Source organism: Somniosus microcephalus, chromosome 11, assembly GCF_052327205.1.
Source record: "Somniosus microcephalus isolate GS21.2 chromosome 11, FLI_Smic_1.0, whole genome shotgun sequence".
Lineage (NCBI taxonomy): Eukaryota > Metazoa > Chordata > Chondrichthyes > Squaliformes > Somniosidae > Somniosus > Somniosus microcephalus.
The window spans coordinates 1,570,998-1,597,699 of NC_140997.1; the positions used below are offsets into that span (position 1 = coordinate 1,570,998).

Below are 26,702 nucleotides of genomic sequence, written 5' to 3' on the forward strand. Positions count from 1 at the left end.
CTTTTTAACCAGAACCTAGTGGGTGATCAGAGAGCTGCTTTCAGTTGGGAACTGGCTGCTGAAACAAAGGCTTTCATATTTTATTTCAAACATTTAATGGTATGACTTTTTTTCCTTTTTCTCCTCTATTCCTCTTGTGTGAGGCAGAACACCACAGAGTCAGCACCCAATGTGCTTACACACTTCCCACCATGTCGCTGGTTAGCGATCAATGTCCGAATCCCTGATTGAATTCCTTTCAGGGGTAATCCGGCCCAACTGTAGCATTGGCCACCCTGACTCGGAGCTACCTAAGCACGGACTGGCAATTGAGCCTGAGCATGTGTGGCCTGCATGGCTCCATTATAACAGCTTTCATTTACATGGAACTTTTCAGGTCCTCTGTATCCAAAGCCCATTATGGGAGAACATTGGGTACTGGGCAGGAACTAATGGAGGTGACCATGTTTTTAGGAATGTGGGCGTCGCTGGCAAGGCCAACATTAATTGCCCATCCCTAGTTACCCTTGAGAAGGTGGTGGTGAGCCGCCATCTTGAACCGCTGCAGTCCGTGTGGTGAAGGTGCTCCCACAGTGCTGTTGGGGAGGGAGTTCCAGGATTTTGACCCAGTGACGATGAAGGATCGGCGATATATTTCCATGTCAGGATGGTGTGTGACTTGGAGGGGAACTAGGAGGTGGTGGCGTTCCCATGCGCCTGCTGCCCTTGTCCTTCTAGGTGGAGGGGCTTGCGGGTTTGGGAGGTGCTGCCGAAGAAGCCTTGGTGAGTTGCTGCAGTGCATCTTGTAGATGGTACACACTGCAGCCACGGTACATTGGTGGTGGAGGGAGTGAATGTTTAAGGTGGTGGATGGGGTGTCAATCAAGCGGGCTGCTTTGTCCTGGATGGTGTCTAGATGGGTTTTGAGAAGTTGTTTGAAGGTGGGTGAGATGGGTAGCCGGACGAGGAGATTTAGGAAGAGAATTTGAGTGCAGGCGTGTGTGGCTGAAGGTTCTGCCACTAATGGTAGGGGCGGAGGAAGGAAAGCAGAGATATGCAATATGGAACAGTCGCGAGGCGGTGTATGCTGGACTTGGAGAAAATTGTTCGTGAATGTGGACATGGAAGGGTTTGTAAGGCAATAGTGGATTTTGACCCCAGGAGCCAGTGGAAGTGAGTTGAGGATTGAACCTTTGGGTATGTTGGATGCAGCATTGTGGGGCTTGTCGAGTGAAGCTGGTGAAGGAGAGCACAGGTTGACTGGTCTTAAAGTGCTCAAATTGTAAAGGGTTTCTGTAGTGGTGAGATGGAGTGTAGACTGTCCGCCATTAAGGGGAGCTGGATTAATGATTTATGGTGATGGGCTGTAAGGCCAGATTGGGCGGGGCTGTAAGGCCAGGTTGGGCGGGGCTGATGAGAAGAGCTCTTTGGCAGCAGGTCCTTTTTATAGCAGGAAGTTTATTCCTGCTGGAGCTGGCTTCAGTTTCTTTAGGTTAATAAATATTAAATAAAATGTCTCAAATTCTAAGCCATATACTTTCATTCCTTTTTTATGAGGAACTATATCCTGACTTTGTTTCAAATGCATTTGATTTTTTTGTTCTTTTCCTGACTCCTGTAGCCTAATTTGTAGCTTTTCCTTCCCATCCCCAAATACCTGCATTGATGGCACACTTGTGTCATTGACCTCTTCATGGTTAGCCATGCTGGACAGTCTCTGTGTCTCTCCCATCACGTTTCTCCTCCCCACCCCATATTTCCCATCTTGTGTCCTGGCAGGAGATGCTGCTGAACCTTACCCTGGATAGAGTGCTGGAGCTGCAATCTATAATGGCACGGAGACCTGCACATGTCACCAGTGGCCTAGTTACTGGGCTTGCCCTCTTACCCCACAGCTCTAGTTGCTTGAGTTGTTTCCTGACCAGTGTCTAATATTCATAAGAACATAAGAAATAGGAGCAGGAGTAGGCCAATCGGCCCCTCGAGCCTGCTCCGCCATTCAATAAGATCATGGCTGATCTGATCCTAACCGCCAATCTACTATCACAGAACCATCTCCTGAATCTAACAGAATTAGACACACGAAATAGGAGCAGGATCAGGCTACACGGCCCCTGGGCCCGCTCCGCTACCCACAGGGCCATGACCGATCCGAACCTAGACTCATGTCCAAATTCCTGCCTGCTCCCCGTAACCCTTAATTCCCTTTACTTCTAGGAAACTGTCTATTTCTGTTTTAAATTTATGTAATGATGTAGCTTCTACAGCTTTTTGGGGCAGCATATTCCATGGACCTACCACCCTCTGAGTGAAGTAGTTCCTCCTCATCTCAGTTTTGAAAGAGCAGCCCCTTATTCTAAGACTATGCCCCCTAGTTCTAGTTTCACCCATCATCGGGAACATCCTCCCCGCATCCACCTGATCCAACCCCTTCACAATCTTATGTTTCAATAAGATCGCCTCTCATTCTTCTGAACTCCAATGAGTAGAGTCCCAATCTACTCAACCTCTCCTCATACGTCCATCCCCTCATCCCCGGGATTAACCGAGTGAACCTTCTTTGTACTGACTCGAGAGCAAGTATGTCTTTTCTTAAGTATGGACACCAAAACTGTATGCAGTATTCCAGGTGCGGTCTCACCAATACCTTGTACAACTGAAGCAATACCTCCCTATTTTTATATTCTATCCCCCTAGCAATGAAAGCCAACATTCCATTGGCCTTCTTAATCACTTGCTGCACCTGCATACTAACCTTTTGAGTTTCGTGCACCAGGACCCCCAGATCCCTTTGTACTTCAGTACTTTCCAGTTTCTTGCCATTAAGATAATAACTTGCTCTACGATTTTTCCTGCCAAAGTGCATAACCTCACACTTTCCAGTATTCCATCTGCCAAATCTCTGCCCACTTACTTAGCCTGTCTATGTCCCCTTGCAGGTTTTTTATGTCCTCCTCACTCACTACTTTCCCTCCCATCTTAGTATTAATATTAACCATATCGCCCTGATGGTTCAGTGAGTGAATGGATCACAGATGGAACTAACTCATAGGCAAGGTTCAATCCCTGGTTTGTACTGAGTTAGCTTATTTTAATTAAGATGTTGGAAGAGGTGGTTTTGCTGTTCATGTTTGTGGGAGGGTGGAAGAGAAAACCACCAAGTCTTCTGTTTGCTATCCTAGTGATCCATGCTGGGCAGTGCAGTGTATGGAGATTTGGGAAGGATGGGATCAGATTAGCTGTGCTGCCTCCCCATGGCTGAATGCCCTGCTCCTCGTGATGAATGTCCACTTGGATGAAACAAGAGGACTGTTGATGGGCGCTTCACAGGAGTGTTATAAGACAAAAAATGTTGACACTGAGCCACATAAGGAGAAATTAGGGCAGATGACCAAAAGCTTGGTCAAAGAGGTCGGTTTTAAGGAGTGACCAATGAAAACCTACAACAACTTGCATTTATATAGCGCCTTTAATGTAGTAAAACGTCTCACATGAGTTCCGTCTTCAGGAAGAGAGGAGAACATCAATGGGGAGTTGAGGAGGGAAATTTTAAATTGCGTATAGCTTCCATTTATCCCCATCCCAGTGTCCACTTAGATCCACAAGCTTTCCTTTTGAGTAAGGTGTAGTAAATGAGAATTCTCGATTCAATCCTGCTCCTTTTGAGAATAGAGATATTGGGAGTACCGATTCTAGACCAGCAGTTGGCAGAACTGTCTCAAGATGTAGCATATTTGCTGATGACCTCTGAGGGCTAAATTGTCACAATTTATTGTGGAGAAATTAGTAACCTTACCATGAGTTTGTTTTTTCCTAATATGCAAGAAATCAAGCTAGTTTTTGTTGAGGTTTCCTATCTGCAGTCGATTTAGATGTTAAAATGTAACATTATTTTCCTCCACACAGTGCTCCTCCCAGTATTACCAGAATTACTGTGATCATGTTGAAGTCTGGCTGTGACCTGGCGTGTTTGGGGACAGAAGGTGGAGGTGTGTACTTCCTGCATTTACCCTCACTGCAGCTGTTGGATGACCAAACTCTCTTTCAGGATGAGGTCTTGCAGGGGTAAGTGTACAATACATCTGTATGCAAATATGTTCAGAATTTTTCTTAATCATGTAGATAACCTTTCTCTCAAACTTGTTGCCCATTTGAATAATGTGCACTCCTCTGAAACTAAACCAGCGGTTTATAACCAGACTGCAGATTCTGGACACCATTTCCCCCAGAATTGTTTAAATGGTAAAATGGTAGAATGTTGGATGTTTGCCTGATTTCTCCCATGTTGCAAATGTTCAGTCTCTACCAAGCGTTCATGGAGGAAGTGTATGTGGAATTTAATTGCCCATCATTTGGGGAGGAGAGGAATAGAAGGGGGGGAAGAGAGTTGGCTTAATTCTCTCGAGATTGAGTGGCCTGGAAGCCAGTCTCTTGTGTGGGTTGGGGGAAGGGGAAAAGTTAGTCAACAGTGAAGATGTGTCCCAGATGTGTTTTGAAGCCCATCTGTAAATGATGCAAAGCTTGTACATGTGTGTGGGTGTTGCATATTCCTGTGAACCTGATCTGTGTGTGTTTCGAAGCCAAATTTATGATTTTGGAGCTGCCTTTAAGGGATATAACTGCCTGTTGTTTTCATTTTAACTTGTGTGTTTTTTAAATGTTAATATTGTCCTTGCAGAAATAATATTCCTTGCTCCACAGTTCTGTTGCTTGCCTTAAAATTGACGAGCCACTTCTAAACTCTCAAATGTCTGTGGGCAGTTGGTGTGTGCAACCTTGTTCCTGTTGTTCCGGGCTAGTTAGTTGAGCATGCTCAGACTGCTTGATTTCAGAGTCAGATGGCCAAACATTTGCATTTAATTAGAACTCCTTTCAGCTGCTGCGTTGACAGGCCACTGGATTAAATCCTGTCTGGCAGGGGGTGAATTCTGCATTTTAAAAAAAATTCTACTTTTTGAATCAGATTTTCTGCAATTTCACTACAGGTAAAAGGAGCTTAATTTAAAGTAGTGTGCCAGGTAAAGCATAGATCACAAGATAATTGTGGGTGCGAAGAGCCATTTGACATCCACAGAAAGCATTTCCCCCCTGGTTTTGCTGTTGGTCCCTTGTTGCTGGAAGTGCCTGTGTGAGTGTTGGGCCAGGATGGGATATTGTGACAGCCCGATGGTTGAGTTGCCTGGCGCTCAGTCCAAGCTTAGACATAACACATGATCCCTCTTCAGGTGCCGAAGATTGCTGGCAGCTGCCTTCAGGTAAAGAAGAGAAAATATTTTTTTTAGTAAAGTGACATTATATCAATCAAACCTGGTTCTAAAAGGGAGGAAAATATTCCAGTATTAAAATGCAGCCAAATCAGCGATTGTGCAAGTTATCCAGGATTGTTTTTATTTGTGTTGGCAAAGTTCCCAGGGACTGGAGTGAGCGAAAATGTCTTGTTCCATTTCCCTGCTATGTCACGTGGAGGCAGCAGATGCTGCTGGAGTCGGTTTAATGGGCTTAGTTTGACTGGAGGCTTGCTTGTACTTATCCTGTTCGGGATAAGATATAACTCGGATTTTCAGGTCCGACAGCTTCCCCAGAGCGCTCAGTGAGGCTGGTTTGAGTTTGTTCATGTCCTGGGAGTAATCATGTGCCCTCCACAAATGCATATGGCTCCTAAGGGGAAGGAGGCTGTTTGTTATCATTTTCATCCCTGCTTGCATTGATTGGCTCATGGCCACCAGTGTTTGCCATTGAGACACCTCTCTCCCTCTCTCTCTCTCTCTCTCTCTCTCTCCCTCCCTCCCTCCCTCCCTCTCTCTCTCTCTCTCTCTCTCTCTCTCTCTCTTCCCCCCCCCCCCCCTCACCCTTTTACCGCTGCACTCTGTCCAGACACCTCTATCGAATCTCCTCTGCTCACTAGCCTGTCTCCTCCTCCTCACTGTTCACCTATACTTCCAAGTTTTGTCATCTACAAATTTTGACATTGTGCCCTGTACACCCAAGTCATTAATATATATCAAGAAAAGCAGTGGTCCTAGAATCGACCCTTGGGGAACACCACTGTACACCTTCCTCCAGACCAAAAAACAACTGTTCAACACTACTGTTTCCTATCACTTAGCCAATTCCATATCCATGCTGCCACTGTCCCTTTTATTCCATGGGCTTCAACTTTGCTGACAAGCTTATTATGTGGCACTTTGTCAAACACCTTTTGGAAATCCATGTACACTACGTCGACTGTATTACGCTCACCAACCCTTTCTGTTACCTCATCAAAGAACTCGATCAAGTTAGTTAAACACGATTTGCCTTTGACAAATCCATGCTGGCTTTCCTTAATTAATCCACACTTGTCCAAGTGACTGTTAATTTTGTCCCTGATTACAGTTTCTAAAAGCTTCCCTACTACCGAGGTCAAACTGACTGGCCTGTAGTTGCTGGGTTTATCTTTTTTGAACAATGGTGTAACATTTGCAATTCTCCAGTCCCCTGGCACCACCCCTGTATCTATGGAGGTTTGGAATATTATGGCCAGTACTTCTGTGATTTCCTCCCTCAATTCCCTCAGCATCCTCAGATGCATCCCATCCACTCCTGGTGACTTATCTACTTTAAGTACAGCCAGCCTTTCTAATACCTCCTCTTTATCAATTTTTAATCCTATCAAGTGTCTCCACTACCGCCTCCTTTACTATGTCTGTGGCAGCATCCTCTTCCTTGAAGACAGATGCAAAGCTCTCGTTTAGTACCTCAGCCATACACTCTGCCTCCATGCAGGGGTCTCCTTTTTGGTCCCTAAACGGCCCCGCCCCTCCTCTTACTACCCTTTTACTATTTATATATACCTATACAAGACTTTTGGATTCCCTTTGTTGGCTGCCATTCTATTCTCATACCCTCTCTTTGCCCCTCTTTTTCACTTCTCTGACGTTTCTATATATATATAGCTTGATTCTCGGATGTATTTGCAACCTGACATCTGTCATACGCGCTTTTTTTTCAGCTGCTGCTTATTCTCTCTCTTTTGTCATCCAGGGAGCCCTGACTTTAGTTGCCCTGCCTTTCCATTTTTACTCTAGATTGCTCCCTGTCCTTTTCCATAACTAATCTAGACCTTTATGATACTATGATCACTGTTCCCAAAATGTTCAGCTACTGAAACATGGTCCTCTTGACTTACCTCATTTCCTAGAACCAGATCCAGCAATGCCTCCTCCCTTGTTTCAAGAGAATTGGATAAATATTTGACACAAAATTAAGGGCTATGAGGGAAGAGCAGGAGAGTGGGACTAACTGGATAGCTGTACCAGAGAGCTGATACAGGCACGATGGGCCAAATGGCCTCTCTGTGCGGTGTCATTCTATAATTCTATGGCTGTATCCTGAAGTTGTATGTCTTTGTTTATTGCTAAAATGGCAGATCAGAAAGCTTCTGCCAAGTGTATAGATACCCTGGTGCAGCCTGTCTGGGAGCAGAGGTAGAACACTTTTACTGAAATAGTTTTAATTTCTTGTAGTTTCAGGGAAATCAGCAACTATATTTGGGCCTGTATTTCAGATGGTGCCCTGACCTTATTGGACATTGTTGTGTCGGACCCACTGCCGTTAATAGTCATTTGAGCTTGTTTTTCAGCAGTGGGATAAAAGGCGACTTTGTCTCCCAGTGGGAAAGTAACCTTCAGTGTTTTGAAATCCCAGAAGGATGCTGACGGAATGCTTCAGTACTGAGAGTCCGCAGCATTGCTGCGAGATCTACTTAGCAAATTATTACAAATATGCTAAAGGAAAAATGACGAGTCTAATGCACTACAGTATAATGTGCCAGTGTTTCTTGTGCAATGCTCTTAATACTGGCCCTGTTGTTCCCACTGCCAGTGACAGACATGTAACAACCAGTCTTTCACCCCAGGGTTTTTGGGACAAAATCTGATTTATACTGTGCCCACTTCAACTGTGAAACAGCAACATTCTGCATTCCAAGACTTGGTCTTATTGTCCTTTCCTCCTTTACCCACTCTCTTCTCGGCCACCTGTTCAGTTGTGGTGAGCAAGTGCCTGTGTTTGTGGAGGCAGTAGCCAAGCCTGTCTGTAGGTCAGTCTGCAATGATGATTTGGTCTTGATGAGGTTATTGGAGCAAGAAGTTTAAATCTAATTACTGAGACTGTTTTTGAGTAACCTGTTCCCCTGCCTGTGTTGTAATAACTTCGCTCCATTTCCCATCCCCTTGTGCTGTATGGTAGGACCTCCTGCCGAAGGCTCTTGCGTTGACTATGAACTTGAGTCATAAACCTTCAAGGGCCAAACATTACCAGAAATAACAGAAAATACTGGAAACACTCAGCAGGTCAGGCAGCATCCGTGGAGAGAGCAAAACAGAGTTAACGTTTCAGGTCGATGACCCTTCGTCAGAACTTAAAGGCGCATTACCAGCAGCCTACGAATGAGGTGTATGCTAGGCATCTGCTCGCTACTCGCGCACAGCGACCTGGGGAATCGCTGGATGAGTTCCTAGTCACCCTGAAAACGCTTGGCAAAGACTGCAAGTGCCAAGATGTAAAAGCTGCAGTGTACACTGACTAGCTTGTTCGCAATGCCTTCATCACAGGCCTCAGCTCCACTTACATCCGGCAGAGACTGCTGGAAAAAACGGGATTGGACCTGAAACAGGCTGTGGACACAGCGCGATCCCTGGATGTGGCCCAGAGAAACTCGGACGCCTACTCTTCAGCCCACGCCGCCACGTGTGCACCAAGGGCGCCGCCATCTTGGAAGGCATCTTCCCCGCCCGGCAGCCCGACACCGTCGGGGCCCCGCTCTCCCCCCCCCCCCCCCCCCCAGAAGCCCTACGACAGCCGCGACGCGTCGGGGACCCAACTGCTACTTCTGCGGGCAGTCGAAGCACACCAGAAACCTGTGCCCGGTGAAAGGCACCACCTGCTTTAAGTGCGGTAAGAAGGGGCACTTCGGGAAGGTGTGCAGAGGGAACCCCGCCAGAAAACCCGCCACCGCCGCGTGTGCGCCGTGGGAGCGGCCATCTTGGACGCCATCTTGCCCGACCTCGTGGGGTCCGCCATCTTGTGAGCAGACAGCGTGGACGCCATCTTGTCTCGATCAGGGCCCTACAGTGGCATCGGTCACAGTGGACCAGACCAGGCCGCACCCGCTATCCAAATCAATGGTGGACATCGAGGTAAACGGGTGCGGGGTTAAATGTTTAATTGACAGTGGAAGCACGGAGAGTTTTACCCACCCTGAACTGGCACAACAACTCTCCCTAAAGGTGGTCCCTACTCGGGGTACCATCTCTATGGCTGATAAAACCCAGACATCGACCATTATGGGTTACTGCACGGTACAATTGTCCGTTAACGGAACTGTATACGATAATTTTAAAGTACTAATCATGAAGAATCTATGTGCGAGCGTGATCTTGGGCCTGGATTTCCATTGCCACCACCAAAGCATCACGCTCAATTACGGTGGGTCCCAGCCGCCCCTCAAGTGTGCGGTCTGGCTACCCTGAAGGTAAAGCCGCCTTCGCTATTCGCGAACCTTGCCCCTAACTGCCGGCCAATAGCGACCAAAAGCAGGAGGTACAGCTGGGAGGACGGGCGGTTTATCGCGACCGAGGTAGACAGGCTCCTGAAGGAGCGCATTATTGAACGCAGCAACAGCCCGTGGCGCGCCCAAGTGGTGGTGGTGGTAAGGGGTAGCGAGAAGAAACGGATGGTGATCGACTATAGCCAAACGATCAACAGGTACACCCAACTAGACGCCTACCCGCTACCCCGCATATCAGAAATGGTGAACCAAATCGCCCAATACCGGGTGTTCTCCACCATCGACCTCAAGTCAGCGTACCACCAGCTCCCTATCAGACCAGAGGACCGCCCGTACACCGCCTTCGAGGCGAACGGACGCCTCTACCAATTCCTCAGAGTCCCCTTTGGGGTGACGAATGGGGTCTCTGTCTTCCAGAGGGAGATGGACCGCATGGTCGATGACCACCACTTGCAGGCAACCTTCCCCTACCTCGACAACGTCACCATCTGCGATCACAACCAGCAGGATCACGACTCGAACCTCGAGAGGTTCCTGAAAACCGCACAAAAACTCAACCTCACTTACAACGAGGACAAGTGCGTTTACAACACCACGCGTCTCTGCATACTAGGCAGCGTGGTGGAGAATGGGGAAATCGGACCAGACCCCAACCGATTGAGCCCCCTACGGGAGCTGCCCCTGCCCAACACTCCCAAAGCCCTGAAAAGGTGCCTGGGGTTATTTTCTTATTATTCCCAATGGGTCCCCAACTACTCCGACAAAGCCCGCCCCCTCTTGAAAGCATCCTCTTTTCCGCTCTCTGCTGAGGCCCACGCCGCCTTCAAAAGCATTAAGCGGGATATTGAGCGGGCCACGCTACAGGCAGTGGACGAGAACACTCCCTTTCAAGTGGAAAGTGATGCGTCTGACTTTGCCTTGGCGGCCACCCTCAACCAGGCGGGGCGGCCCGTAGCTTTCTTCTCGAGGACCCTCCAAAGGCCCGAGATCAGACACTCCTCCGTGGAAAAGGAGGCCCAAGCCATCGTGGAGGCAGTGCGCCACTACCTAGCCGGCAAACGCTTCACCCTACTTACCGACCAGCGGTCGGTAGCGTTTATGTTCAATAATAAACAGAGGGGGAAGATTAAAAATGATAAGATTCTTAGGTGGCGGATCGAGCTCTCCACCTTCGATTATGACATCATTTACCGGCCAGGGGCCCTTAACGAATCCCCCGACGCCCTCTCACGAGGGATGTGTGCCAGCGCCACCGGGGATCGGCTACAGGCCCTCCACAACGACCTCTGCCACCCAGGGGTCACGCGGCTGTTCCACTTCATAAAGTCCCGTAACTTACCCTACTCGATTGAGGAAGTTCGGTCTCTGACCAGGAACTGCCGCACTTGCGCCGAGTGCAAGCCTCGGTTCTACCGCCCAGATAGAGCCCACTTAATCAAAGCTACACGGCCCTTTGAGCGGCTCAGCTTAGACTTCAAGGGCCCCCTCCCGTCCGTCGACCACAATGTTTACTTCCTGAACATTGTGGACGAATACTCCCGTTTCCCATTCGCCCTCCCCTGCCCAGACATGACCAGCGCCACGGTCATTAAATGCCTCAACAGCCTGTTCTGCCTGTTCGGTATGCCGAGCTACATCCATACGGATAGGGGGGCGTCCTTCATGAGTGAAGAGCTACGCCAGTACATGCTGTCCAGGGGGGATCGCCACGAGCCGTACCACCAGCTACAACCCCCGGGGTAACGGTCAAGCGGAGCGAGAGAACGGGACAGTATGGAAAGCAGTCACTCTAGCTCTAAGGACCAAGGGCCTCCCTATCTCCCGCTGGCAGGAAGTCCTCTCAGATGTGCTCCATTCGATACGGTCACTATTGTGTACTGCCACTAGCCTCATGAACGAATGTTTGTCTTTCCCCGGAAATCCACCTCAGGCGTATCCATGCCGTCATGGCTCTCCACCCCAGGTCCGGTATTCGTGCGAAGGCATGTGAGGGGCCACAAGACGGACCCTCTCGTGGAGTCAGTGCACCTACTCCACGCCAACCCCCAATACGCGTATGTCCGGCACGCTGACGGAAGGGAGGACACCATGTCCATAAAAGACGTCGCCCCAGCCGGTCACGACAACAGCAGCAACAACGATCACAGCAACTCTTACCCACCCACTACTCTTTCATCACCCCCGGAAGAACATCGACCAACGGTACCCCCACCAACTACCCCTTCAACAACCCTGGCGGCGCCCCCGGCAGAGACCCAGGAGGCCACCGGGGACACCCAGCCGACACCTGCGGCAACACAACAGCCACGTCGGTCACAGAGGACTATCAAACCCCCGAACAGACTAAATCTATAGAAGGGGTGAATGTGATGAAATATGCCATTCATCACTCATCTGTATTCTCTGTGTGATTGTGCCTGTTACTGTGGCTTAGTTTCAGTTTCATTTCCCTTACCTCAGTTCCGTTTCCTCACCTTGTATTGTATTGTGTGTAGGGCTCCGCCCATACCTGGCCCCTAGGTAAGCAGGCTCAGCGTGCCTCACATCCAGTACTGCAGACCTCTGGATGGAAGACACCTCTCCACTGTGTGTTACCTTCTAAGTTAATAAAAGCCTTGTTTTGTTCTGCTAACATTGAGTCTCGGATTTATTGAGGCACATCAGTACTCAGTAAAATAATGGGACTTAAGGCGGATAAATCCCCCGGACCTGATGGCCTACATCCTAGGGTCTTGAGAGAAGTGGCGGTAGGAATTGTGGATACATTGGTGATCATTTTCCAGAACTCCCTGGACTCAGGAAAGGTCCTGGCAGATTGGAAAACTGCTAATGTAACACCCTTATTTAAGAAGGGAAGTAGACAAAAAGCTGGAAACTATAGACCAGTTAGCCTAACATTTGTGGTTGGCAAATTGTTGGAGTCCATTATTAAGGAAACCGTAACAGAGCATTTGGATAAACATAATTTAATAGGACAGAGTCAGCATGGTTTTACGAAGGGGAAGTCATGTTTGACAAATTTGCTCGAATTCTTTGAGGATGTAACATACAGGGTGGATAAAGGGGAACCAGTGGATGTAGTGTATTTGGACTTCCAAAAGGCATTTGACAAGGTTCCACACAAAAGATTACTGATCAAGATAAAAAATCACGGGATTGGGGGTAATATACTGGCATGGGTGGAAGATTGGTTATCTAACAGAAAACAAAGAGTTGGGATAAATGGTTCGTTCTCGGGCTGGCAATCAGTAACTAGTGGTGTTCCGCAGGGGTCAGTGCTGGGACCCCAACTCTTTACAATCTATATTAACGATTTGGAGGAAGGGACCGAGTGCAACATATCCAAGTTTGCCGACGATACAAAGATGGGAGGGAAAGCAGTGAGTGAGGAGGACATAAAAAACCTGCAAAAGGACATAGACAGGCTAAGTGAGTGGGCAGAGATTTGGCAGATGGAATATAATGTTGGAAAGTATGAGGTTATGCACTTTGGCAGAAAAAATCAAAGAGCAAGTTATTATCTAAATGGAGAGAAACTGCAAAGTGCTACAGTACAAAGGGATCTGGGGGTCCTGGTGCATGAAACACAAAAAGTTAGTATGCAGGTGCAGCAGGTGATCAGGAAGGCCAATGGAATCTTGGCTTTTATTGCAAGGGGGATGGAGTATAAAAACAGGGAAGTCTTGCTGCAGTTATACAGGGTATTGGTGAGGCCACACCTGGAATACTGCGTGCAGTTTTGGTTTCCATATTTAAGAAAAGATATACTTGCTCTCGAAGTGGTTCAGAGAAGGTTCACTCGGTTGATTCCGGAGATGAGGGGGTTGACGTATGAGGAAAGGTTGACTAGGTTGGGACTCTACTCATTGGAGTTCAGAAGAATGAGAGGCGATCTTATCGAAACATATAAGATTGTGAGGGGGCTTGATCGGGTGGATGCGGGGAGGATGTTTCCACTGATGGGTGAGACTAGAACTAGGGGGCATAATCTTAGAATAAGGGGCTGCCCTTTCAAAACTGAGATGAGGAGAAACTTCTTCACTCAGAGGGTAGTAAATCTATGGAATTTGCTACCCCAGAGAGCTGTGGAAGCTGCAACATTAAATAAATTTAAAATGGAGATCGACATTTTCCTAGCAGATAAGGGAATTGGAGGTTACGGGGAGAGGGCAGGGAAGTGGACGTGAGTCTAGATTCAGATCAGCCATGATCCTATTGAATGGTGGAGCAGGCCCGAGGGGCCGTATGGCCTACTCCTGCTCCTACTTCTTATGTTCAGCCCTACAAATGAAATTTATAACATGCCAACTCCACCCCCTCCACCCCACCCCCCAAGTATTAGATGTGGTCCCAGATTCTCTTGCAGGATTTTGTCTGAACTAATGGCGAAGTGAGCTGGTTTGGGCTGGCTCTTTTTTTTGGTCTATTTCCCACCCTGAATTCCCTCTGCAAACCCAAAAGGAGCTGCCCCCGAGTATCTGCACAGGACCACCCAACCTCGCCACTCGTGTTTACTGATCCCTTATGTGGGTTGCGTAGCACTAGAATCTTTGATTGGCTGCTGCCTGTCTGTACTCCCGCATGGTGTGTTAAATGGTGAAAGTGCAGGTTAATTGGGTGAATGTGGAGGAGCACAGGCACCCTGGGGTCAGAATCAGCAGCAAGTGGGTGAAAGCGATCACAAACACTGTCGCCTGAGAAGCCCCAAAGAAACTCCTGATGTACAGGAAACTCTAACAGTGCCATGTCTAACAACAACAACTTGTATTTATATAGTGCCTTTGACGTAGTAGAGCATCCCAAGGTGCTTCACTGGAGCGTTATAAAACAAAATTTGACACCGAGCCACATGAGCTATTAGGACAGATAGGTCAAAGGTAGGTTTTAAGGAGCGACTTAAAGGAGGAAAGAGAGGCGGGGAGGTTTAGGGGGGGGAATTCCAGAGCTTTTGGGGCCTCGGTAGCTGAAAACACAGCCGCCAATGGTGGAGCAATTGATAACACAGCTGCGCAAGAGGCCAGAATTGGAGGAGCACAGGGATCTTGGATGGTTGTAGGGCTGGAGGAGGTTGGAGATAGAGGGGCGAGGCCATGGAACAATTTGAAAACAAGGATGAGCATTTTAAAATCGAGGCGTTGCTTAACTAGGAGCCAGTGTCAGTCAGCGAGCACGGGTATGGGTGAATGGGACTTGGTGTGAGTTAGGACACGGGCAGCCGAGTTTTGGATGTGCTCAAGTTTATGTAGGGTGGGAGGCCAGCCAGGAGTGTATTGGAATAGTCCAGTCTAGAGGTAACAAAGGCGCGGATGAGCTGAGGCAGGGACGGCGGCGGGCAATGTTACGGAGGTGGAAGTAGGCGGTCTTGGTGATGGCATGGGTATGCGGTCAGAAGCTCACCAAGGTCAAATATGACACCAACTTTGCGACCAGTCTGGTTCAGCCTTGGGCAGTTGCCAGGGAGAGGGATGGAGTCGTGGTTAGGGAACGGTGTTTGTGGCGGGGACCGAAGAAAATGGCTTCAGTCTTCCCAATATTTAGTTGGAGGAAATTTCTGCTCATCCAGTACCAGCAGTCTGACAATTTAGAGAGCGTGGCGGATTTGCGAGGTGCTGGTGAGATAGTGGGTGAGATCAGTGTACATGTGGCACCTGTTGTGATGTGAAAGGGGCTATATTACAATATGCTCTTACCTTTATAGAAAAACAGCTTGTCCTTTTTGCAAACTATTACAAAGTATTTACAGCACAAACAGGCTATTTGGCCCAACTTGTCTATGCCGGTGTTTATGCTGCAAACGAACCTCCTCCCACCCCTCTTCATCTAATCCATCAACATATCCTTCTATTCCTGTCTCCCTCGCTTGTGCATAGAGCTTCCCCTTAAATGGAACTTTTTTTTATTCGTTCATGGGATGTGGGTGTCACTGGCAAGGCCAGCATTTATTGCCCATCCCTAATTGTCCTTGAGAAGATGGTTGGGAGCCGCCGCCTTGAATTGCTGCAGTCCGTGTGGTGAAGGTACTCCCTTCTTGGGCAGTCCCTCGGAACTGAGGATGACTTGCTTCCACATTAAAAATGAGTTCTCAGGTGACGGAGTCCGATGCGGGACCTACAGTCTCTCACAGGTGGGACAGACAGTGGTTGAAGGGGTGGGTGGTGGGGTGCTTGGGTTGACATGTGCTGCCTGCGCTTGGCTTCCGCTTGCTCCCGGGGAAGAGACTCTAGGTGTTCGGTGCCTTCCTGGATGCTTCTCCTCCACTTTGTGGTCTTGGGCCAGGGATTCCCAGGTGTCAGTGGGGATGTTACACTTTTTTTCAAGGAGGTTTTGAGGGTGTTCTTGAAGCGTTTCCTCTGCCCACCTGGGGCTCTCTTGCCATGCCGGAGCTCAGAGTAGAGCACTTGTTTTGGGAGTCGCGTATAGGTACTCCCACAGTGCTGTTAGGAGGGAGTTCCAGGATTTTGACTCGCGACGATGAAGGAAAGGCGATATATTTCCAAGTCGGGATGGTGTGTGACTCGCAGGGGAACTTGGAGGTGGTGATGTTCCCATGCGCCTGCTGCCCTTGTCCTTCTAGGTGGAAGAGGTCGCAGGTTTGGGAGGTGCTGCCGAAGAAGCCTTGGTGAGTTGCTGCAGTGCATCTTGTAGATGGTACACACTGCAGCCCCGGTACGCCGGTGGTGGAGGGAGTGAATGTTTAAGGTGGTGGATGGGGTGCCAATCAAACAGGCTGCTTTGTCCTGGATGGTGTCGAGCTTCTTGAGTGGTGTTGGAGCTGCACTCATCCAGGCAAGTGGAGAGTATTCCATCACACTCCTTACTTGTGCCTTGTAGATGGTGGAAAGTTGGCATCTCTGCAAGGTAATGAATTGCAGAGATCTTGGGGCAGCAATCCCACCTGCACGGCCTGGTTAAGTGGGGATTGTGAATATGGCTGTGGACAGTTGCAGGTTTCTGTTATAGTAACTCACATATTGTGCATCTTGGGAATGTTTAGATATTTAATTCTCTGGTTTCCCAATGGCTCAGCTGCTTAACGCAGTGTGAGTCACGCAAATTGGGAAGATCCCTGGTTGGAATGCTGGCCTGTGCTACTGGCCAATGTCTGGTGGGAGAGGGCACTACAAGTAGTCTTGCTGGCTCTGGGTTTGGGAGTTTTACTATTTCTGGTTATCTGGTGAAGGTGGGGCTGAGCCTGGCCACTCTCCGCAGCCGAGCAGTTTATTGACGCTCGCTCCTCAGGCTTGTGCACGAAGAACGGAGCTGCAGCCTTTGGGACGGGGCTCCATTTTTCCAAACTCTCTGTGTGTGAATGTTAAGGTGACCGCCAGCACGGGCCTATTCACGCTGCCAATCAACTCTTTGATCTTGTCACTGATTTGAAGTGCGAATTTACGCAGAGCTTTGAAGCCCCGACCTGAGAGTGCTGTAGATTGGGAACATTTGTGGCAGCTGCACAAACCAGTGTTGTGGTTCGCTGCCTGACTCTGGCTGTCACATTATACGCGTGTCTAAAATCAGTGTTTGTAAGTTGTACAGCTAGAATAATTGCTCCCTGCCGTCCGTGCAGCGCCATCTTTGAGCAGTTTGGCTGTATGTAAACTGGTGCCAAATAAACAGTTTAAAAAAAACCCTGAGTGTTTCGTTCAACATTTGCTCCTGAATTCAGAAAGGAAGTTTATCTGAACCTGTGTTGGAGTGAGAGGGATAATGAGGCTGTGCAGATGTTTATCAAGAAACTGCAGCAAAACGCTTCCCAGTACTTGGAAGGCAATTCCTTGTAAACTTGGGCAATGTTTACTATTGGATTACTCAGTAATTGCCTAATACTAATGCTTCACTGTTTGAATTATACTTAGTGGTCTGTGTCTGGCGCTGTTTGGCCTGTGTCTCTGGCAGTGTTTGGGCTGCGTGCTTCTGGTGCTGTGTTTTAGTCTGTGTCTCTGGCGCTGGTTTTGGTCTCTGTCTTTGGCACTGTGTTGAATCTCTGCGATTTGTTTACTTCCTTTGTGGGCTGGTTTTAATCTCCTGATTGATGTTAGTGTTCCAGACGATTACAAGTGTGGAAAAGCTCTGGGACCAGTTGAATCGCTCCAGGAACATCCAGCTGATCCAGACAAGATCCTGATTGGCTACAGCAGAGGGTTGGTGATCCTGTGGGGCCAGGGGGCTCGCTACGTGGAGAATCTGTTTCTAGGCAACCAGGTACCTGCAACAGGGACACCACTGAGGATTGCTGAAAGTGATTGTGAAACTGAATGTTCTGCTTGAGCTGGGTGCTGATGGTATTTGGACAGTTACGGAATAACCCATGGAGTTAGATGGTGATCACCCTGATTTCTGAGAGTCCGCAATACTGTTGTGCCTCTGAAGCTTAACCCACACCCATCACCCTGTGCTGGCTGACCTACATTGGCTCCTGGTCTGACTGCCTTGATTTTAAAATTCTCATCCTTGCCCCTCCCTATCTCTGTAACCTCCTCCAGCCCTACAACCCTCCAAGCTATTTGCATTTCTCCAACTCTGGCCTCTTGCGTATCCTCGATTTCCATCACTCCACCATTGGTAGTCGTGCCTTCAGCTGCCCGGGTCCTGAGTTCTGCAATTCCCCCCCTAAACCCCTCCTCCTTTAAGACACTCCTTGAAACCTACCTATGTGGAACATTCTTTGTTCCAGTCCTGCTCTGGTCCCCTCCCTCACCTCTTATTCCGGTATATTGATGGCTGTATCTGTGCCGTTTCCTGCTCTCGCCCCGAAATGGAGAATTTCATCAACTTTGCTTCCAATTTCCACCCTTCCCTTGCCTTCACAAGGTCCATCTCCGACTCTTCCCTTTCACGACTTCTCTCTCTGCATTTCTGGGGGTAGGCTATTGACCAACATCCACTATAAACCCACTGACTCCCACAACTACCTTGATTAAACTTCCACCCTGTTTCCTGTAAGGACTCTCTTCCATTCTCCCTGTTTCTCCGTCTCAGTCGCATCTGTTCTGACGATGCCACATTCCGCACCACTGCTTCTGATGTACCTTTTTTCCTCAACCGAGGATTCCCCTCCACTGTGGTTGAAGGGCCCTTGACTGTGTCTGTCCCGTTTCCCACACTTCTGCTCTCATCCCATCCCTTCCAGAACCACGATAGGGTTCCCTTTGTCCTCGCCTTCCTCCCCACCAGCCTCCACATTCCTCTCCGCCACTTCCAGTGCAATGCCACCACCAAACGCATCTTCCCCTCTCCTTTCAGCATCCCTCCATGACATCCTGGTCCACTCTTCCATCACCCCCAACACCTGCTCCCCTTCCCAGGGCACCTTCCATGCAGGTGCAGGAGATTCAACACCTGCCCTTTTACCACCATCCAGGGCCCCAAACACACCTTCCAGGTGAAACAGTGATTTACTTGTTGTACTTTCAATTTATTGTACTGCATTCGCTGCTCATGATGCGGTCTCTACATTGAAGAGACCAAATGCAGATTGGGTAACCGCTTTGCTGAACACCACCCTTCAGCCTGCACTCATGGCCCTGAGCTTCCGGTTGTTTGCCATTTTAATTCACCGTCCCCTCCCACTTTGACCCCTCTGCCTCCTACACTGTTCTAATGAAGCTCAACGGAAGCTTGAGGAACAACACCTCCTCTTTTGATTAGGCACTTTACAGCCTTCCGGACTCCACGTGGAGTTCAACAATTTCAGATCGTAACCACTGCTCCCATTTTTTCCAGTCGTCAGGTACTGGTAATGATTCTGCTGTTGCCATTTACACCTCCTCTAGACCCATCTTTGAGTTATATAGTGTTTACAGCACAGAAACAGGCCATTTGGCCCAGCAGGTCTATGCCGGTGTTTATGCTCCACACGAGCCTCCTTCCACCCTTCTTCATCTCTCCCTATCTCCGCATATCCTCCTATTCCTTTCTCCTTCACTTACTTATCTAGCTTCCCCTTGAATGTATCGATACTATTCGCCTCAACCACTCCCTGTGGTAGCGAGTTCCACATTCTCACCACTCTGGGTAAAGAAGTTTCTCCTGAATTCCTTATTGGATTTATTAGTGACTATCTTATATTTATGAACCCTAGTTTTGGACTCCCAAAACTCTAATAGTTTATTCTGTTAACTAACAAATCAGTTCCCTTGAACTCTGCAATTGGCGATGAACTTTTTCTACCGAACACCAGGAAATAAATCTCGGTCCTCCCCCATGGGCAGTAATCTGACCAAGCGACTCCTACATCCCAGATAGACGCTGGCCGATTTTCGGTACATTTGAAATCAATCCCCTTCGACTGATTGATTCCCCCGTCCCCTCCCAGTATACTCCAGGTTAACAGTGTTGTATTTGAGCAGGAGAAAGTTCAAACGTTGTGTGCCAGCATTGCTTCAAAACCGACTATACTTTCTCAACCATAAGCCTAATGCTCAAACTACCCCTTCATTGCAAATTGGAAACTATAGACTTAATAAAGGAGCCTGGAAGACACAAACACACTCATAGAATCATAGATGGTTACAGCACAGAAGGAGGCCATTCAGCCCATCGAGCCCGTGCCGGCTCTCTGCAAGAGCACTTCAGCTAGTCCCACTCCCCTGCCCTTTCCCCGGAGCCCTGCAAATCTTTTTCCTTCAGGTACTTATCCAACTCCCTTTTGAAAGCCATGATTGAGTCTGCCTCCACCACCCTTTCAGGCAGTGCCTTCCAGATCTTAGCCACTCGCTGCATAAAAATTTTTATCCTCATGTCTCCTTTGGTTCTTTTGCCAATCACCTTAAATCTGTGACCGCTGGTTCTTGACCCTTCTGCCAATGGGAACAGTTTCTCTCTCTCTACTCTGTCTAGACCCCTCATGATTTTGAACACCTCTATCAAATCTCCTCTCAATCTTCTCTGCTCCAAGGAGAACAACCCCAGCTTCACCAGTTTATCCATGTAACTGAGTTCCCTCATCCCTGGAATCATTCTCTTAAATCTTTTCTGCACCCTCTAAGGCCTTCACATCCTTCCTAAAGTGCAGCACCCAGAATTGGACACACTACTCCAGTTGAGGCTGAACCAGTGTTTTATAAAGGTTCATCATAACTTCCTTGCTTTTGTACTCTATGCCTCTATTTATGAAGCCCAGGATCCCGTATGCTTTTTTAACTGCTTTCTCAACCTGCCCTGCCACCTTCAACAATTTGCGCACATATACCCCTGGCCTCTCTGTTCATGCACCCCCTTCAGAATTGTACCATTTAGTTTATATTGTCTCTCCTCGTTCTTCCTACCAAATGTATCACGTCGCACTTTTCTGCGTTAAGTTTCAACTGCCACGTGCCCTCCTATTCCACCAGCCTGTCTGTCCTCTTGAAGCCTATCACTCTCCTCCTCACTGTTCACTTTACTTCCAAGTTTTGTGTCATGTGCAAATTTTGAAATTGTGCCCTGTATTCCCAAGTCCAAGTCATTAATATATATCAAGAAAAGCAGTGGTCCTAGCACCGACCCCTGGGGAACACCACTGTGTACCTTCCTCCAGTTCGAAAAACAACCGTTCACCTCTACTGTTTCCTGTCACTTAGCCAATTTCGTATCCATGCTGCCACTGTCCCTTTTATTCCATGGACTTCAACTTTGCTGGCAAGCCTATTCTGTGGCACTTTATCAAACGCCTTTTGGAAATCCGTATACACCACGTCAACACCATTGTCCTCATCAACCCTCTCTTACCTCATCAAAAAGCTCGATCAAGTTAGTTAAACACGATTTGCCTTTAACATCTGTGCTGGCTTGCCTTAATTAATCCATACTTGTCCAAGTGACTGTTAACTTTGTCCCTGACTATCATTTCTAAAAGCTTCCCCACTGCCGAGGTTAAACTGACTGGCCTGTAGTTGCTGGGTTTATCCTTGCACCCTTTTTTGAACAAGGGTGTAACATTTGCAATTCTCCAGTCCTCTGGCACCACCCCTGTATCTAAGGAGGATTGGAAGATTGTGGCCAGTACCTCTGTGATTTCCTCATTAACCTCCCTCAGCATCCTAGGATGCAACCCATCTGGTCCTGGTGTCTTATCTACTGTAAGTGCAGGCAGCCTTTCTAGTACCTCCTCATCAGTTTTGATCTCGTCCAGTATCTCCACTACCTCCTCTTTCACTATGACCGTGGCAGCATCATCTTTCCTCGGCCATGCCCTCTGCCTCCGTGCGTAGGTCTCCTTTTTGGTCCCTAATCGGCCCCACCCCTCCTCTTACTATCTGTTTATTATTTACATGCCTATAGAAGACTTTTTTGAATTCCCTTTTATGTTAGCTGCCAATCTATTCTCATGCTCTCTCTTTGCCCTTTATTTTCTTTTTCACTTCCCCTCTGAACTTCCTATATTCAGCCTGATTCTCACTTATATTCTCAATCTGGCATATGCCCCCCTTTTTCTGCTTCATCTTGCTCTCTAACTCTTTCGTCATCCAAGGAGCTCTGGTTTTAGTTGCCCTACCTTTCCCCCTTGTGGGAATGTACCTCGACTGTACCCGAACCTTCTCTTTAAAGGCAGCCCATTGTTCGATTACAGTTTTGCCTGCCAATCTTTGATTCCAGTTTACCCGGGCCAGATCAGTTCTCAACCCACTGAAATTTGCCTTCCTCCAATTAAGTATTTTTACTCCAGATTGTTCCCTGTCCTTTTCCATAGCTAATCTAAACGTTATGATACTATGATCACTGTTCCCTAAATGTTCCCCTACTGACGCTTGCTCCACTTGACTTACCTCATTCCCCAGAACCAGATCCAGCAATGTCTTCTTCCTCGTTGGGCTGTAAATGTACTGATCAAGAAAGTTCTCCTGAACACACTTCAGAATTTCTTCCCTCTCTCTGCCCTTTACACTATTACTTTCCCAGTCTTCTATTGGGACAATTGAAGTTTCCCATTATGACTACTTTATAGTTCTTGCACCTCTCTGTAATTTCCCTACAAATTTGCTCCTCTATATCTTTCCCACTAGTTGGTGGCCTATAGAATATACTGAGTAGTGCACCTTTTATTATTTCTTAACTCTAACCAAATAGACTCTGCCCTTGACCCCTCCAGGACGTCCTCTCTCTCCAGCACTGTAACATTCTCCTTAACCAATACTGCCACCCCACCTCCTTTCTTTCCTTCCCTATCTTTCCTGAACACCTTTATATCCAGGAATATTTAAAACCCAATCCTGCCCGTTTTTTGAGCCACTCCTTCCACAGCCTGTGTACAATCTGCGCCATCACAGACTCTACCTTACCCCCCCCCCCCCATTTAATCTCCTTCCTGGGGTTGCCAACATACTCTCGTTGTCCTGGAGTCTCCAGGAATTGAAGATTAATCTCCTGGAAACTGCTGTGAGCAAAATCATTGGGGCAAAAAGAAAAATAATGTTAAAAAAGGATGTTTCCGGTAACGAGGAGTCTGCTCGCTTTCCAATAGGTGGGAATGCGAGGATGCCCGTGTGGGATGGGATGGTTGGATGCAGGTCACGTGATCAAACTTCTGAATACATCCTGAGTTGGAAACGCTATTCCTTCCACAGCCCGTGACACCAACAACGTGCATTTATGTAGCACCTTTAACATAGTGAAACTGTTTCTTTACTTGTCCCATTGCCATCCCCTTTTGCTTTGCACCATCATCCCTTTGTTATTTAATCTCTTCTGCCTTCCACCCTATCACAGACCTTCCCTTTTGTTCTTTCCTCTCCGCCCCTTTTCCCTGCCGCTGTACTAGCTTAAAACCTGTCGCATCTCTATACATCTTCCGTCATCGACCTGAAACGTTAGCTCGGTTTCTCTCCCCACGGATGCTGCCTGACCTGAGTATTTCCAACATTTTCTGTTTTTATTTCAGATTTCCAGCATCTGCAGTATTTTGCTTTTGCTTGGAACCTGCCTTCTTGACCAAGCTTTTAGTCTCTGTCCTAATGTCTCCTCCTTTGGCTCAGTGTCAATTTTTGTCTGATAATGCTCCTGTGAAGCACCTTGGGACGTTTCACTACATTAAAGGCGCTATATAAATGCAAGCTGTGATTGACGAATGGAGGAATAATCTGCTGGTACATGAATAGGGTACCCAGTTCTTGGCGATTGCAATGGTACAGCTCTGTCTCCCTTGTTTAAAATGAGTACTACATTGTCCACTCCAGTCTTGCGTCCATCTACAATCTAGAGCCTTGGAATATCCTCTCTGGGGCCTCAGCAATTTTCTGCCTCATCTCCCTTGGGGTCCTCGGGTGTAACCCATCAGGCCCTGACACTTTGTTTTTCTTTAGCCTAACTACCTTATCTAAAAATTTCCTTTTATCTGTCATAACGTCGCTGATCTCGCTCTCGACCACTTCAGGAATCACCTCCACTCCAATATCTGATGCAAAGTATTTATTAAACACCTGCCATTTTTTGATCTAGCAATTGACTCCTCTCCTCGCTGGTCCCACCGCACTTAACAATTCTCTTTACTGATGTACTTCACTCAAATGTTTTTTTAAAAAGCAAATTACAAACCCTCATAATCCCTCTTGGCGTTCCTTATCATACTCTTAAAACAAAAAGGAGAAAATAAGAGGTTTTCATTATTATATTCTTATTGGCCTTGTTGATCTTCATCTTCAATATTAATGGGTTTTGACCTTCTTTATCCGTGCCATCTGAAAACTACTAGTAGTTTCATTTTTTAATCAATAATACTTGGCCTGTACCTTTGCAATCTCTTTTAAAAACCAGCCTCTGATACTCAAGTTCTGTGTGCCAATTTCTTCTACCTCACCTTGGCTAGCTTGCTGCTCACCTTTGGGAAAACCTGCCCTATTCCATGCTGGTCTAGTTTTTGTACTGACTTTAACCTTTTCTAGTTGAATCTTAAACCTCATCATATTGTGCTCCTTACACTCCTCTACCTGAGCTGTTTAATTACTAATCTCTCATGCCTCTGCCCTTGTAGTCCCAGTAACATCCTAACTGCTAAAGCAAGTGCCAGAGAGCCTCCTCTTCTCTCTCGTCCAAACCCCCCACTGCTGAACCCAATTGCACTCTAATGTCATAGATGAGGTGAGCTAACTGGACACAGAGGGGAGCATACCTGGGCTTAAATTAGTGTATGGCTCGGTTTCACAGTGCATTTACTAAGAGTCCTGTTTTCCCCGGAGTTGGTGCAGTGTTGTGCAATGTTTGGTACTGAATGGTGACTGAGGATTGTTCTCCCGTAGCAGCTGGAGAGCCTAAGCTGGGAGCGGAGCAGCAGGACGTTTGTCAGCTCCCACAGTGACGGAGGCTACATGGTGTGGCCAGTGAACAGTGCGAGGTCGAAGACCCAGCCCCTCACCACCTCCATCCCTTACGGTGAGTGCAGCTGGACAAGGTGCTTGAATCACAGCATTCAATTTTGCACATTATAGAAATCCAGTTATCATTTTTTGGGGGGAAATTAATTGTTTAAATCTATTTGTCTTGCTCACCTGCCTGAGATTGGGAACTTTGTGGAAGACTGTATAACTCCTCCAGGCTTGAAAAGTGCACACATTACACTGAAGTCCTGCGTCATTACAAGAACAGTGTGAACTGGTTTTAGTTCTTTTAGATTGAGACGGAGTGGGAGGAAGTAAAGAAAGCTTTAAATATTTCCCATTGAAAAGCTGGGATTGGGTCCCTGCTGTCCCCATGAATGGGTGAGTGATATTCAGTCTTGGGCAGATGTGAGCTTTACAGAGTATGGGGCTGTTGGGGTCAGAAAACTAACAAGAGGAAGCCATTTGGAAGCAACATGACTTGCTCTCCTCTGCAGGGTGAAGGTGTAATTCCCATCCACTCCACAATTCCCTCTTTTGAGGTTAGTTCAGTCCAGAATTTACTGTGTAGGGATTGCAGGTGGCAGCTTGTTGATACTGTTTTGAAAAAGTTGTTTTGTCTGAAATAGAAACCAGCAGTGGAAACGTGGCCTAGGATACGAGGGGTTTTTGGAGCAGAAATTGGCCACTTAACCCAAAAGTTTTTTGACTGCTCTCCACCCCACCAGCTGATTCTCGGCATATCCCTCGGCGCCTTCTCTGTGGAACTGGATCTAATTGTGTTTTAAACCTGGCAATACTGTGCGTGTCGTGGCCTTTCCTGCTAACTTATCTCAAGTGCTTTTTTCAGAGCAGAAATGCAGTGAGACGTTCCTCCAACCTTCAGACTTTCTTGTTTAATTATTTCAAAGTCGGCAAGTTCCTTCACCATCTTGTAGCTCGGTTACTTCTGTTTTGAAAACATGAGCACAGCTCCATGTGTGAAAGGCACGCTGGCGTGGGATCAAGATTCATTCATTGTGTTCGCTGGTGGGAGTGTGTGCACGTGAGGGGAGAAATGTTTTTGGTGGCTGAGTGCCTGTGGAACGTGTTAATGAAAAGTGCATGTCTTCATTAGTATTGGACTGTGCAGCCATTACACTGAGATAAGGGCCACGGGGGAACAATGGCATTTCCTTCAGCTTTCCCGGACGACTTTGAAGTATTGGAACACGCCACAAGCTCAGTTTCATCGCATGTGTTTCATTCTCTGCTCTGTTGTAATAGGGCTCCCAGTGGATCAAATACTCAATGTAAAAAAAAAACACATTATTTCTGCCAGTTTGAATAATGGCTTCCCATATTTCTTGCAAAGTAACTTTTTTTTTTGCTCTGCTAGGGTCAACATTTTTATTTTTTGGTTGAATAAATTTGTGTCTCCTCTCTTTCTTTCCCCCCCCCAGGCCGTGTGTCTGTAATGGTGTGTGTCTGTAATGGTGCCGGTTACTACGCTCATTCATCTTGTTTCTCCTAAGTTCCCAGAACACACATTTTTCTCTTCACTGTTCTTTCCCAGAGTCCATAAATTATGCAACTTTTTAACCCTTCCTTCTATATGGTCTTTTATAACTCCAGTTTGGCATCACCGCGTCACTACTTCTAATTCCTCATGTTCTTGCTATTTCCTCCGGTGAACCTTCCTTATTTGCCTAGGCTTCTCGCCTGTTTTTAAAAAATGCTCCATGTGAGGAATTCCCTGTCCCACAGATCAGTGTCTAGCCTCAGTGTGGGTGGGGCTGCACAGTCTGTAACTGCAGTCAGCCCCAGTTTAGCAGCACCATAGTTCTGAGCAAGCATGAAGCCTGGTCTCTCTCACTCCAGCTGATTCGAGGGGGAGGGGCATG

The 26,702-nt window shown here is 47.5% G+C and overlaps 1 protein-coding gene across 2 annotated transcripts in view; it reads left to right on the forward strand.

The window, feature by feature from the left end:
• The window catches only part of llgl1 (LLGL scribble cell polarity complex component 1), a 161,494-nt gene that overhangs the window by 92,907 nt on the left and 41,885 nt on the right, over nt 1–26,702 (forward strand). The window contains exons 5-7 of one of the 2 annotated variants that reach the window (XM_086000022.1): nt 3,886–4,044; nt 17,569–17,731; nt 24,742–24,874. In XM_086000022.1, the coding sequence (XP_085856148.1) occupies nt 3,886–4,044; nt 17,569–17,731; nt 24,742–24,874 (455 nt within the window). The remainder of the gene's footprint in view (nt 1–3,885; nt 4,045–17,568; nt 17,732–24,741; nt 24,875–26,702) is intronic. The other variant, XM_086000023.1, reaches the window with a different exon arrangement.